Source organism: Chroicocephalus ridibundus, chromosome 3, assembly GCF_963924245.1.
Source record: "Chroicocephalus ridibundus chromosome 3, bChrRid1.1, whole genome shotgun sequence".
NCBI lineage: Eukaryota > Metazoa > Chordata > Aves > Charadriiformes > Laridae > Chroicocephalus > Chroicocephalus ridibundus.
This window is the reverse complement of record NC_086286.1, coordinates 15,007,856-15,022,076: the sequence shown is the minus strand read 5'-3', so window position 1 is coordinate 15,022,076 and position 14,221 is coordinate 15,007,856. Positions and strand designations below refer to the sequence as shown.

At 43.8% G+C, this 14,221-nt stretch overlaps 1 protein-coding gene across 3 annotated transcripts in view; it reads right to left on the bottom strand.

Annotated features, from left to right (window-relative positions):
- FSHR (follicle stimulating hormone receptor) overlaps nucleotides 1-14,221 on the bottom strand; it is an 88,105-nt gene that overhangs the window by 17,591 nt on the left and 56,293 nt on the right. For all 3 annotated transcript variants that reach the window (XR_010070173.1, XR_010070172.1, XM_063328097.1), the window contains 4 exons: nucleotides 8,332-8,403; nucleotides 5,236-5,313; nucleotides 1,645-1,713; nucleotides 1,455-1,529 (listed from right to left, as the gene is read on the bottom strand). Coding sequence is in view for 1 of the 3 variants with exons in the window: in XM_063328097.1 (XP_063184167.1) it covers nucleotides 1,455-1,529; nucleotides 1,645-1,713; nucleotides 5,236-5,313; nucleotides 8,332-8,403 (294 nt within the window). In the remaining 2 variants the exon portion in view is untranslated. The remainder of the gene's footprint in view (nucleotides 1-1,454; nucleotides 1,530-1,644; nucleotides 1,714-5,235; nucleotides 5,314-8,331; nucleotides 8,404-14,221) is intronic.

The window sequence follows — 14,221 nt, the reverse complement described above, 5'->3', positions numbered from 1 at the left end:
CATTTTAATAAAACGTTGCAGTCTGCAACACAGATTTGAGTGCCACAACACTGTTTTTCCCAGCAAAGATATGATTATGGGTCAATCATTTCCACAAGTGAACGTGCCTTCCTGGTGTACACTACAGTGACGGATGAGTAAGCAGGCTCTTCTTTCATGATCTCAGTCAGGATAAAAAGGTAATTTCCCATCCATAGAATAGTGTATGTATTGGTAACGGAACAGAAAACCTCATACACCAATAACCCAGTGTTAGAAATTGAACTATCAAATGACTCTGAACTACAGCCAAATCAGATTTATAAACCTCCAGAATACGACTGTATCAGCTACAGCTTGCAAAGAAAACACATTTACTTTTTGCTACAGGACACACTGCTTTTCCAAAGAAACATCAATGATATTATGGCTGAAAAGATGCTCTAATGGCAGTCTTTTCCAAAGAAGGAAGACACCACTTTGAGGGAGTGATGGAAGTAGAGCAGAATGCAGTAACCCATACCATAGGTTTTTATATCATAGGTGCGCTGACCATCACAAGGTGGAAAAAAGGCCTTCAGAAGAGCTCTGATCTGAACTCAAGGCTAACCAGTCATTTTTTCTCCCTCTTATTTAGATTTCTAACCACTCTAACCTTTGTGTAAAATCTTCCAACGGCTCCAATGACCCCTTTTCACCCTTTCTCGGTGACTCCTAGCCCTCTGTTGGACATCCAAGGTAGATGGAAAGAGAGAAAAGCTCTGATGAATCAGTGAGACAAGAAAAGACTCCCCTGCCTCTGTTGCCACTTTTACATGTTCTGACTTGTGCTCAGAAACACAAGCAGTTGTGCACACTCACAGGCATTTTCAGACCCCATGGCAAACCGTGGCTTGAGTTAATGGTGACCAAGATCCATGACCATCCTACTGCTGAATTCTCTACTGGTGAGATCTCGTTTTCCAGCTTATCACCCACCAAAGACATCCTGCTGTACCTGCGTGAGATAGATCTCATACCTATTTCTACAGGGGATGGGACGTCCCAATCCCTATACCTGTAGGGGATTCAGAATTAAGCTTCAGAGATGCCCAGGCAGATCTTCAGTGGTAAACAATTCAGATTTAAGCACCACTCACCTATTTTTGCTCAAGCAAAAAACTAACAGCATTTTTCTCTGGAAAAAAACAAAGCAGAACTACTCTCTTCCAGACCTTAATCAACTCTGGAGAGGAATCTGGATCTAAATTCCTGGATCCAAATACTCCCAAAAACTTGAGGACAAAGTGAAAACATGGATTGAGACTGAAAATTCAGTTATGGCTTCCAGTTTTTTTCTGTATTCAGAACTACACCTCCAGTTTTGAACTCCAAGATTTGTGAGATGTTGAAATCCAGATTGACATTCATATGTTCTTCTCTGTTCTTTTCTAGGGAGTTAATAATGAGAAAAATAACATCTGAATATTACTTACAAAACAACGGGCCCATTGGCTCCTTGGAAGACCTCATTTGGTAATTTTTCTAGGTTGTGATTATCACTTAGATTCCTGAAAAACACAACAATGTTGATGCTAAAACAATCTGAGATTAAAAAAATAGCTTGCAGCAGTTACTACCTTCTAACGATCACTTTTCAGAATAGTGAACAACAGAAATAGTTACAGCTCATCCAGGTAGGTTCCATTAAATGCGTGATTCTCAATTTCCCGAATCCCATTTTTATTCAACCATCTGCAATAGAGAAAAAAAAACCCAAAGGGTTGTGTTCTTATTCGTGCTTCATAACTAAAATGCACGTAATTCAAAACAGTGAAAGGGATCTCAAACAACATTATTTGTATATGCATATGCAAATGGTGAAATTTCTATGAATACTAGCCGGTGAGATGCCAATAGTTTGAGGAAGGCTTTGGAGAGTACGGACATGAATAGGGCAGATGAGTGCTACCATCGGAGGTGGTAGCTGGAGTAAGTTTCTGAAGCAAGGGCAGAGCTGATGGAGATGCTCCCAGCTGCCCTGGGAAGGCTGCAGCGGAGGCAGTGAGGCTGTTCCAGGTTAATCCCAGGGGGGTGAGACCTGGATCTTTCCTGCTGGTGTCATCGGTGCCACTTACTTTTACGTTTTTCAAGATGCTTGTGAAGCACTGGGCCACAGCTTAACCTTTGCCAGCTATTAGAAAAAAATTCCACCGCCTGTGGTGGTCTCGCGTCCTCAACAAGGCAGATGGAGGAGGGAGGGTGACCATCCCCGAGCCGGGCAGGAGGGTAGCAGGGGGGTGGTGGTGGTGCCAAACTGCCTGGGAAGTGGCTGATTCCTCCTACCCCTGCCCCTCCACAAACCAGGCTCCCTGCCTGCTCTGCTGCCCCGTCCCACCTCCCCGGGCTCCTTCCCCCGAGGGGAGGCACGGGCAGCGAACCTGGGAGTCGAAGCTCCTGGGGCTCTCTGCCAAGTTTTTACTGTAGTGCATTAACGAATTAATGTTTAACGCCCTTCCCTCTCTTCCCTTCACGGTCCTAAAAATTTACATTTGGGTCAGTTATATTTATCATCTTTACGGTGCAATCTTTCATCTTGCTTTAGAGCGTCACTTTGCAGCTCACGCCCTCTCCAGCAGGCACTGACAGGTCTGACTGATGCCAAAAATGGCCCGATTTAATTAAACTGTCAGCAAACCTGGACATTTTGTTTCTAATTCACACTGAAAGCTGAGCATGCAAGTGGCCCACTTATCTCAGGTCCGAGGCGGTGAGCTAAGGTCAGCATGGAAATCAGTTATGGGCCTGGCCGAAAGGATTACCCTTTTGACCATGACAGGCAGATGTACGCAGCTCCGTGTCCGTAATGTCTGTCAGGTCAGATCAGCAGAACTGTCACCGTCCCCTTCGCTTGCAAGCACTCTTCGACATGAGCGAGCAGGCACAGAGGAGAGACATGTCCCTGCTCGTAGCATTTAAAGCATTTATTATATTACATCGATCTTATCCGTTCGGAGCTGCCAGGCTGATAGATATGCTTTTAATCACAGTATTAGCACTTACTGCATTCTCTGACCGAACATGATGCTTAACGCAATGAGATACCGAGGTCATAAAATCAGAGTCCTTGTTGCCACACAGCGTGGATTAGACACTCCTGTCACCTGTCTCACTGCATTCGAGTAGCAAAAAGAGCAAAAATAAAAATTACCTAAATCCCAGGACCTCATTATACTACATATAGACAAGTTTCTCTTGAGACGAACTCTCCCCTGACTTCAGCCAGCCTTCTTACCGATTCCACTAGCTCTCATGTTAGCAACAAGTGACAGTGGAGACAGAAGTTCAAAGCTTGGACAAAGGGACTTTTACTCACCATAGTGAGTCACCATACCACTACAGTGGTATTTCTAAAACGCGCTTTAGAGTTCACCCGGTGCAGGAGGCCACTGCCCCCTGAGGTACCACTTATAGCCTATTTTAGGGCAGGAAAGCTCTAAGTGGCATACAGACCTGGAAGCAAGGTGAAGTTCTTCCATAAATTTCTAGCACTTTTTTACTACATGTATCCACAGTTCCAGTCAGTGCCGATCCCAGGCACAGCGTAAGATCAGCTGCAATCCACATTTCTGGCTTAAGTACGCTTGGAGCCTGCCACAGCTACAGCTGCTAAAAGCGTGCCTCTCCAGAACGTGGCGGCTCCGTGGGTCCTGGGTGTTTTTAACGCCATCTTGACATGTCTGGTTTCACAAACCGATGTTGCTGCAACCGTACCTTTCTATTGCGTTGCATAGCGACTTCGGTTTTGTACAGAAAACCAGCAAATTTAGGTCTAAAATGAGGCAAGTGCATCACAGCACGAGGAAAAAAAACTAATCAGGGACTCTCAAAGAGCACGTGGGGCCTCTGCCCCAGGGGAGAACTACTGCAGAGTCAGGACATCGTCTGACCAGGCGGGTGGTGGCCAGGTCTGCTTGCACAGATCTTGCTGCTCCCGCAGACACTGGTGGGCGAGGGGAGCCCATGGCAATGGGGCTGTTACAGGAGGCAGGGCAAAGCAGCTGGAAAAAGGCATGATCCCCCCCCTGCCCCACCCCAAGGCCAATTTTCCTAGCAAACCAGCAGCCCTAAGTCCTCAGGGAGGACTATCCTTCAACACTCAGGCAGTAATAAACAATGGGATGTCCGGGTGAGAGAGGGGAAGCCAATTTCATGCTGCTCAAGTGGCACAGGGAGGCGAAATCACAGTAAAAATCTGGGATATTTACCTCACCCCTTAGCAACATTATGGAAACAAATACAGTACTTGTTGCATAGTGCTCTAAAAAATATAAAGTCCCACCTGAATAGTAAATATTATCACATGAGAAAAGATAAACCAGTGCATTTGGGGTGTCATGACTTGAATATGTATTTGAGAAAACTGTGTGCATGTTTAAAACTTCAGGGAACTTGATGTAGACAGAGGTTGTGCATAACCGACGGAGAAAAAGGAGAGATAGCAGCTAAGTGACTTGTTACTGGCCTCTCTTCAAATATTGATGGTCTGACCTTGCTCCCACCAAAACCAACGTGAGCCCAATCAGTCAATCAGATCTTGCTTGTCTGCTTCGGTATGCGAGGTAAACTGCACACACCCAGTGGGAATTTTTTCCAGTCTGGCCACTGGCTAGGTGAAATGAAGGCAGCTTGTTAGCAAGCAAACAGTACATTTTTGATATACCAACCGAAAGGATCAAAGAAGCCAGATAGTTCATTAAAATACATGACTGTTCAAGTCAAATGTGGAGTTGTCTAACCACACAGCTTGAAACTGCATTGTGGACCGGCCCGTATCAATGCATTAACATTGTGTACAAATATACTGTATTCCCACAACATCTACATATATTTTGCCCAAGTAATAAATGTCTTTGAATGATGTGTCTGACTGTAAATATTTATGAGTCACGCCATCCTTCTGAACACAATTTGTATCACATGGAACTGTTGTTGTAGGTGGAATATGTTTAACCTTAGCATCAGTAATTACTAAATTTGCTCTATGCTGTGCTTCCAAAATAAAGAGCAGAACTAGAGTACAACAGAAATCCACAAAAGCATTCGTTTTTCACAGCAGGGAAACAGAATACAGAGATTTCAGGGGTAGGGGAGAAGTCTAAAACCTTCATGTGAATTTGGAAGTGTATGAAATAGTGCCCATCCCCTGGTTTCCTTGACCTTGGTTCTGGAGAAGGAATAAGCTAACAAAGAAAAGAATGGATTTTGCTTACTCACAGAATCACGCTTTCAGAACTCAGTCCCGTGAACGAATTTCTTTCGATTGTACGTATATGGATATTGTCTTGAATATCTCTGAAAAATAAAATACAATAGAAACTACACCTTTTTGTACCTCTGTGAACCTATCAAAATGATACTCTATTTCAAACACAGTATTTTTCCTTATATTCAATCTGAGGAACTTTTATAGGCAGCGACGTAAGTTTTTAAGACATTTTGTCTGCAGAGCACAAACCTTCCTGATAAAAAAGGCCGGAGCAAAACATTTCCAACGCCCCCATCCTTTCCTCCCAAATAGGCTAAAATGATTAAAATGCATAAAAGCCCAGCCAGGTCTTATAATCCTGAGACAGATGAAATAGTTCCTCCAGCAAATGTATTGCCCAGAAAATGCAAGCTGAGGGGCTGCGAGGCCACCCCTTCTCACAGCCTCCCAACCAGAAGAAGGAAAAGCCATTAGCCTTTTTGGCCCGATCCAGCAGGGTACCTACCAGCCCACGAATAATTCCCCTGCCGATGTCAATGGGGTTGCTTATAAGCTTTATATGTGCTTAAGAACTTAAGGCGCGGGACCCCTGTCAATGCAGTTTGTTGAACTGACAAGTAGGCATTGCAGTTCTTTCAGCATTTTTGACTGAGAGGAAAAAAGGAACGGCAGATATACGTTCTGTTGCTTGCTCAAAATAGACCTCAAAGAAGTTAAACAGTATTACTCATAATTTAGACTGGGGATGCAGTTGTTTTCATGCTGTTTCTGTTGGAAAGCATGGAACAAAATGAATTACCTAAAAAGCTTGAAATTAAGCACGATTCCACAATTATCTCATGCTGACAGTTGAATACGGCCACAACTCCGCATTAAGTGACACTTACACAGAGGCTTCACTCTGCAAACTGAGGTCAGCAGAGGTAGGAATAAGGAGGGAGCGTGGCACTCATTGTCCTGGTTTCAGCTGGGACAGACTTAATTTTCTTTCTAGTAGCTGCTTGTTTTGGGTTTAGTATGAGAACAATGTCGATAAGACATATTGTTTTAGTTGTTGCTAAGTGATGGTTACATTAGTCAAGGAGTCTTCTAGCTTCCCCTAGAAGCTGAGAGGGAGCATAGACAGGACAAGCTGGCCAAAAGAATATTGTATACCATAGATGTCATGCGCAGTATAAAAACGGGGGTTGGCCAGGGAGTGGGAATCCACGATCACTGCTTGGGATGGGATGGGCAGTTGATCACTGGGTGGTGTATCACTTTATTTTGTATATTATTTTACCTTTTTTTTTTCCCCTCTTCCATTACTGTTCTATTTAAACTGTCTTTATAGGATCATAGAATGAATCACAGAATGGTTCGGGTTAGAAGGGACCTTAAAGACCATCTAGTTCCAACCCCCTGCCCTGGGCAGGGACACCTCCCACTAGACCAGGCTGCTCAAAGCCCCATCCAGCCTGGCCTTGAACACCTCCAGGGATGGGGCAGCTACAGCTTCTCTGGGCAACCTGTGCCAGTGTCTCACCATCCTCATAGCGAAGAATTTCTTCCTAATACCTAATCTAAATCTCCCCTCTTTCAGTTTAAATCCATTACCCCTCGTCCTATCACTTCACGCCCTGATAAAGAGTCCCTCCCCAACCCACAAGCTTTTTTGGGGGGTTCTGTTGGGGTTTTTTTTTGGGTGGTGTCCTTCCCCCCTTTCTTTCTGTTCTCCCTACCCTACTGGGCTGTGTGGGCGTTAAACCACAACACCCACACAGGAGCAGTGTATCCCTCTGCTAAGGATCTGCGTGAGCCCTTTATAAACATCAGTGACCCATCGAGACCTGTCTTTGGGATTTAAATATTGGCACAACTGAAGCCAATGGGAATTTTCTTATTGACCTTAGAGGGGCCAGGGTTTGAGCCGAAGTCTGGTTTGGGACTCAAACAGTATCAAAGCCTACTTATTCTAACAGGAAAGTGGGGAGTTTCACCCCCCAAAAAACCCAACTCTTGCTCACCAGGACACGATAATTCAAGTCTATTTCAGACTGATGATAAACATAAAGGTATACAGGAGGAAGGTTCTATAGTTCCATATCTGTTGCATTTGCTTGATAGTTTCAGGGAGCCCTGAACTGCAGTTCATAGAATTATTTATGTCAAGTGTATTACAGAAATTTATTTCTTATTTTATGTGTGTGTATACTATATTCAGTCACCCATGTCTATGTTTTCCATGCATTTTTATTTATATTAATGGTCATTACAAAGACAAATGCAGGATTAATGTTTCTGCATCTTGAAATCTTCGAATCAAAGATTTGAACATGCAGAACTTTGCCTGTGAATTAAAAATATATCGTGTCCAAAAGAAGCGAAGAAATAGTTGCTTATTTCCTGAGTTTTCTGCTTTCAAGAACTGATAAGAAAAATCTAACTAAGAACTGATAGAAAAATCTATGTCAAGATCTTCTTCAGTGAAAAAAAATCAAGCTTTTTCTGATACGAATTTTTTACAGGAAAAAAGGGTGCTTTTACAGAAAAAAACCCCCGCCTGCTTCCACACAAAATTTCATACAAATGTATTTTTTTCCCTGTTGGCACTGGAATTTTCCATAGAAAAATATTTCATTTTCTGGACAGTTTTACTGCCAGTGAAAAAAATGAGCATGGTAGAGATTTTTTATTTTTTTTCCCTGTGATGTGATCACCTCTCTCCAGAAAACAACTCCGAGATCAGCAACTCTTCCCATGCAGGCCAGAGAACTGTCACCAGGTGGCAACAAATTTCCGCTGCCACCAGCCTGGTTTGGATTTCAACTGGCGAAAGAGGAATAAAAGGCTGTTATCCCTCCCCTGGGCCATCCAGGCACACACTCGTAGCACAGTTAAAGGAAGAGCAGTCTGTAAAGTGCGAATTATAATGCTTTGTAGAGGGGAGACCAAGGGAGAATTGAGACCTTTTGGGCCACGTTATCATCAATGCCTACAAAATTACAACCCAAAACTGTACCATGAGCGAACACAAGGGGAATCGCATCTTGAAAGGTTTTGTTGGAGCAGGAGAACATTCAAAGGGAGCTTTTAAAAAGTGAAAAGCAGACATTAAAACTTACAGTAAAACTTTCTGGAAAGAGTGCACCTTATGGACAGCAGGTAAAAACCGAAGGCCAGTGTTTGATATTAACCTAAGAGGGAGAGAACAGATGAAGATTATTTGCTCTGCCCCAGGAGCGAAGCAATAGTTAACAAAGAAGAAAGAACATTGGACTTAAAATGGCAGCCACAAAAGGCGGAGTTTAGCCACAAATGGGCTGTTTGCCGGTAGGAAACTTGACATTGTAACGTAAAAAGATTTTTCTTCAAAGCACAAGCTGAATTCTGCCCCACTGAAGTCAAGGGAGAAATCCTACCTTGGATAATGACATAGTTCCTTCTGATAATCTCAGGAAACTGTGGGTGTTAATTTCCCAACCATATTCTAAGAAATCAACTGCACTGACAACAGGATAATTATTTTCATAGTAGCTCTTTTAAGACAAAAGTATCAACTCATTTAACACAATTTTCACCTTCTACTCCAGTAGAGGAGACATTAATTCCACTGGAATTCACATTATTTCCTGAAAGTAAGAGAGAATTAGGGCGCTTTATTCCTCAGCACCTCCAATAGTGAGGAACCAAACACATGGGAAAGTTTCAGCAGTTTGTGTGACTGGAAATGGGCCTGAGCCTCCGTATTTAAGTACCTGCACCCTCCCACCACATTGAGCATCACTGGCCTCTGCGCTGCAGTTCCTGTCCATGAAACACCATCCCAGAAACGCTGACCCTCAAGGACAACCCTGTGCCCACAGCCAGCGAGGAAACACGGTCACAGGTATCCACAGAGCTGTACCGCGTCTAATTTAAGCAAATTTTGTTATCCAGAGCAGTAGCAAGTGCAGGCCAAACACGATATTGCCATGCAGCAGGCGACGGCTGGCGGCTGCTGATGGCTGGAAGGAGGGCTGCGCGCAGGAGGGAGGAGGAGCTGAACTGGGCTGGGCTCCAACCAGCTGGGAGTTTTTCCCAGCCACCAAAATGTCTCATTTGGACTCTACCAAACGAAGAGAAAATTTGAGCTCTTGAAAGTTCAGTTTTATCTTTGTATTTTTAATATGCGAGATGGCAGAGAAGGCAACTTTTCATTGAGAATACTGGTTCCTTAAGGAATGTATTAGTAGTATACGGAAGGTATTTTTTATCCTGGCACTTAAACAGAACAATATTCTTTCATTACTGGATGCAAATTTTTTTTTGGCAGATTGATTCCTGAACAGTTGAGTGGTGATGAGAAGGACCGGTTGAGACTGGGAAAAAGTAACAGCATTCATTCGATGTTTGTTATGAACCCAGATTATTTCTGGAGAGTCGCAACCTTTCAGGTTTCATAATCTGAACTGAAACTGAACGTCTCCGCGTGACAACTAAATCCTGCATTTTGGGCACTCAGGGTGACACATGGGTCCATAAAACAGTCATTCACTCGCATAAGCACTGCTCTGAGCCCTCCGAGGTGGTAACTGGATATCCTCAGATGTTGAAAAGCCAACTTGTTATCTGTCTCATCTCATAACAAAACGCAATGCATTATGTGCAGGAAAAAAAGTTAAAGAAGTACAGTGAATATTCAAGAAGCCAATTTGTGAAAGTTGCTGAAATATCATGACTGTTTTGTCTCAGGAGTCAGAGTGGTCTGATATCGCATTAGCTTAAAAATAACAGCTGTCACACGTGACCAAGAAAGCTCTGCAAAAATACCTTTGAAAAACAATTACATATAGTTAAATAGAAAGCATGATTAATGAAGCAGGTGGATTTCACAAGGCCCTTATTATTTAAAGTACTTCTGCACTTACACTTTGTAAAAGGAGTTGGCTGAAAAAATTAGAAGCAATAGAAGAAGAACCTGTAACTCCCCCTTTACAGTATTTAAAGTACACTCTCTAAATTACTGGAGATGTACAGGGTTTCAGTTGAAAGCTGCCTTTAATTTTAAATGAGTCATATGCTAAAAATGGATGCAATTCTTTTTACGAGCCCCTTGTTAAATACAAATTATGGCGTGCATTTCCTTTAGTAGGTAAATGAAGAAGCAAACTGCTGCCAAGTAGTGTGTGGCTCTTGCAGGACAGAGGAGAGGAGATGAGGAGCCTTCCTTTCTACTGTACTTTCCCAAGGAAGTCTCGTGTTGCAGTAAGGAAAGGTGACGGCACTCTAACTTACGCTATTCAAACGCTGCTCCCAATGGCAACTTACTCCCAACATCTCAAAACGCCGCACTGGTTGGCAGGGCTTTCACCTTATATGTGTGAACAAACACATCCAAGGCCCTGGGTGATGCCATAGTCCTGGTCTTTCCAGTAATCCCAAAGCGTTCAGGGCTCTGTTTGTACTGGTGTCAACTGAGCGGCATGAGGTGAAGAGGAAAGCATCTTTGACAAATCACTACACACCAAAGTAAATCTACAGGTGGCACAAAGGGCTGATGGCACAGGGGCACAGAACAGTGATTAGGAGCAGGAGAGGGTGTTCTTTTAATTAATTGCAGAAAAAGAGCTAAAAAAATATTTAGCTAGACTGCAGCCGAGATCTTCCCTCTCTTTTTATTCAACCAGCAAATCTCCAGAGGCCTTTAAGTGGATGATCTTGTTAGAATGTAGATAATCCAGTTTACTGAATATCTTTCCTGCAGGACAGTTTCGTCAATATATTTACCATATAACGTATACATCCTTAGTAGCCTCACTTTAAACAAGTGTCCTCTTTAATCCGTGTTACAACTGAGTCTCCCCCTTGCCATGCATAAACAGCTCGGTAAGAACCTGTTTTTCAGCTGGCTGGTGGCTGCTTTCCAAAGTGTTAATTGTCTTTCTAAAAAGGCTTACTGGAGTCAGCACTTAAGAAAACACAGCGCTATGATCAGCAGAGAACAAAAAAAATCTTTCAGAAACCAATTCCTGGAAGATTCTGGCTGCTTATCTCCAGGTATAGCAACACGCCTGCCCTTTTTTACGCCAAATTGGTAGGAGCTGGTCTGACAAAACCGGGAACGCAGTTTGGCACATCGCCTTATTGTGGGTATTTTGCTAAATTGCAAACCCAAGGTAGGCAGAGATAAACACAGCATCACTCAGGAAGCGTTATTTTTGTGTCCCTTAACCATGCTGGTTACGTTATACTGCACGGGAGCCTGACTCCAGCAAGAAATTCCTCTGACTCCCGTGTCCCAGCCTTGCAGGCCACGCTGAGCCTACGCGCCACAGCGCCCGCTCCGGGGGCAAAGCCTTTAACCGTGAGGCTGCCGTGCAAACGGAAGGAGGGGAGCACCACTTCTTTTTACTGAAGAGCCAACTCCACACAAAGTCGTGGGCGATTCTGTGGGCTTCGCTGCACCTGCAGCAAACAGCAGGTTTGGGTTTAGGCAGCATGCCACAGGGACACCTCTGTCAGGTCCTCCACGAAAGAACACCAGGCAGGTACAGGCAGCTGCAAGACTTCGGAGTCGGGCTCTGCTCTCCACAATGCAAACAATCTTGCAGATAAAATGCGTGCTTTTGCGACCTAAATTTCCCCTCCCCTCCAACAATCCAGCCCTATGTCCTCAAAATTGATCTGAAAGGGGCGTTACATTCCAACCTTTCTATTTTAGGCTGAGGTTGCTTAATACAGGATGACGACACATCCACTGTAAAAAAGAACTAAAGGACACAGATTACACATTAGAACTAATTTTGGAAAGAAAATAGCTTTGAAAAGCCATCACTACATTATTAAACAGACAACGCCACAGCTCTCCCTAATGAGAGCCAGATAAATAATCTTGTACCCATGAAAAGGCCAATAAGTTACCAATTTGAAGCAGTCTGTCTCTTTGGCATATATCCAAGGCGACCAATTAACAATTCTCTTCACTGCTTCTAAAAGACTGGTGAGAAGGTTAAGGTTGCATTTTTCTAGAAGGTTTAGACCATTTCAGCATTGCATTTTTTTTTTAGCTTTTTTTTTTTCTCTCCTTAGTGTTTTGTTTTTGCCGTACTAGTAATGATGGTGCAGGAGACAAAGGGAGTGGGGTGAGCGGGAAATGTATTTGTACCCAAGCTGACAGCGATAAAAGCATATTAATGTTCAACAGCTAGTGGCTGTAATGAGCCCATGAAGCTAATGAGAGGACTGACAAGGCTAGCCAGAGATTCTTGCCTGCCCATTAATAAGACCTAGTGCCTGTACAACTATTTTTGAAGGAGCACAGAGAAAGCCTTGCAACCAACATGTTGCAAAGGTCATGAAACTGATGGGCTATGGCGCCTAGGCTCAGTCTCAGGCATTAACAACTGATTAAGTTTTCTCTCTTTTTTTTTTTTTTTTTTTAAATGAAAATTGCCAGTAAACATATATTTTGCTGCAAGATTTCCTGAACTGTGTTTTAACAGTTTTGTCACAGCCACAGGGCTGTTGCGAGGAATCAGACCACACATCTCGTAGCCTGCCAGACTGCTACCACAGCTGGAAACTTCAGAAGAACCACAGCAAGCCCAGCAATGGGCAGGTACCCGAGTCCCCCTGCTTTGGCGTGATGGTTGCAGCTGGGTCTCGCTAGACCTCTGAGATATGGAGGTGCCTGTGCCAGCTGTTCTGATTGGTGGGTCAGACCAGGAGGGGCTACAGCAGGGTCCGCAGCAGAAGTCTGGGCCAAGGACCTCTCTGAGTACAGGTCTCCATCTCCATCTCTGCTGTCTCAGCGTGGACTGTTTGGGAAGCTGGCATGGACCCCAGCTGGGCAGAAAATACACCACGTGAGCAACAGGAGTGCATCCCAGCGGGACCAGCATCAGGTTTGCTTTTCCACTCACACACAACCCCGTGTATGGTTGGACAGAGTCTTCTGATCTGTTTTGTGTCAAGATATTTATGAAGCCACTTGCTATTCCTTCCTAACTTCCAGCAGTTAATGGGAGAATTAGGCTGTGATGTACAAAGGTTTGTTAGTTTCCCTTCACGGCCTTAAAATTTTTATCATTTCTCAAATAGCCGTTGATAGGTTTCTATCCACACTGATGCTTAACCCTTTTCTGAATGATTTTAAACTCTAGTCCCACATGTTTACAACCTTTTACTTCTGGATTGTGTAAAAAAAACCCAGGCAAAACCACAACCAAAGCCCCCCAAAACTGTACGCAAAAACCATCAATACATTAACTCCCCTCAGCATCTTATATTTTACTAATCGTCCCTTCCTTGTACGTCACAGGAAGGTGAATACCGGGACTGGGTTACCTTTGCCAACTGCCATCTTGCAGCCTTCCATCAAGGCTTCTGCTCTCTCACTAACAGTCCTGTTCCTTCCAACAGGAAAACCCTCTGCCTTTTTAAGGAGGGGGTTTCAAAAGGGCAAGCACCAGTGACTCAAACACAGGGATGGAGAAAATGCCAGTCTTTCCTATAGCAATGTGCCAAGAGAGAGCACGAAGGTGTGACTGTACGTTGAGAGAGTGACCTGAGCATGGCGTAACTCACCATCACACTCAGCTCCCTGCTACATGAAAGGCTCCTGCATGGACTTCGGGTCCTGTTCCTGACCCCTGTGGTGTGAACTGATGTAGCTCCACTGAAGCCAAAGGTGTTGCGCTGACTTACACCCCCAGCACAGCTGCCTCAAACCTTGTCATTAGCACGAAAAGACACATTCATCTGTTCAGATGCTCGGAGCCATGAAGCCTGGACCTTTTGCACTATTTATAGTTATACCGGAGAGGGTTTTTTTTTTGCCTCCTGAAATGAAGGCACAGAGGGGATGCAGCATAAATCCATTAGTAGAAAAAAACACCAAAGATGGATTTTATCAACTTAAATTAGAGAAAATCTTTGGCACAAGAATGAATGCAAATTAAGCGGCCATGAATAAAATCAGAGGAAATTTTCTAGTCACCAAATCATTGAATTCCTGGAAAAACCTCCCCTGGA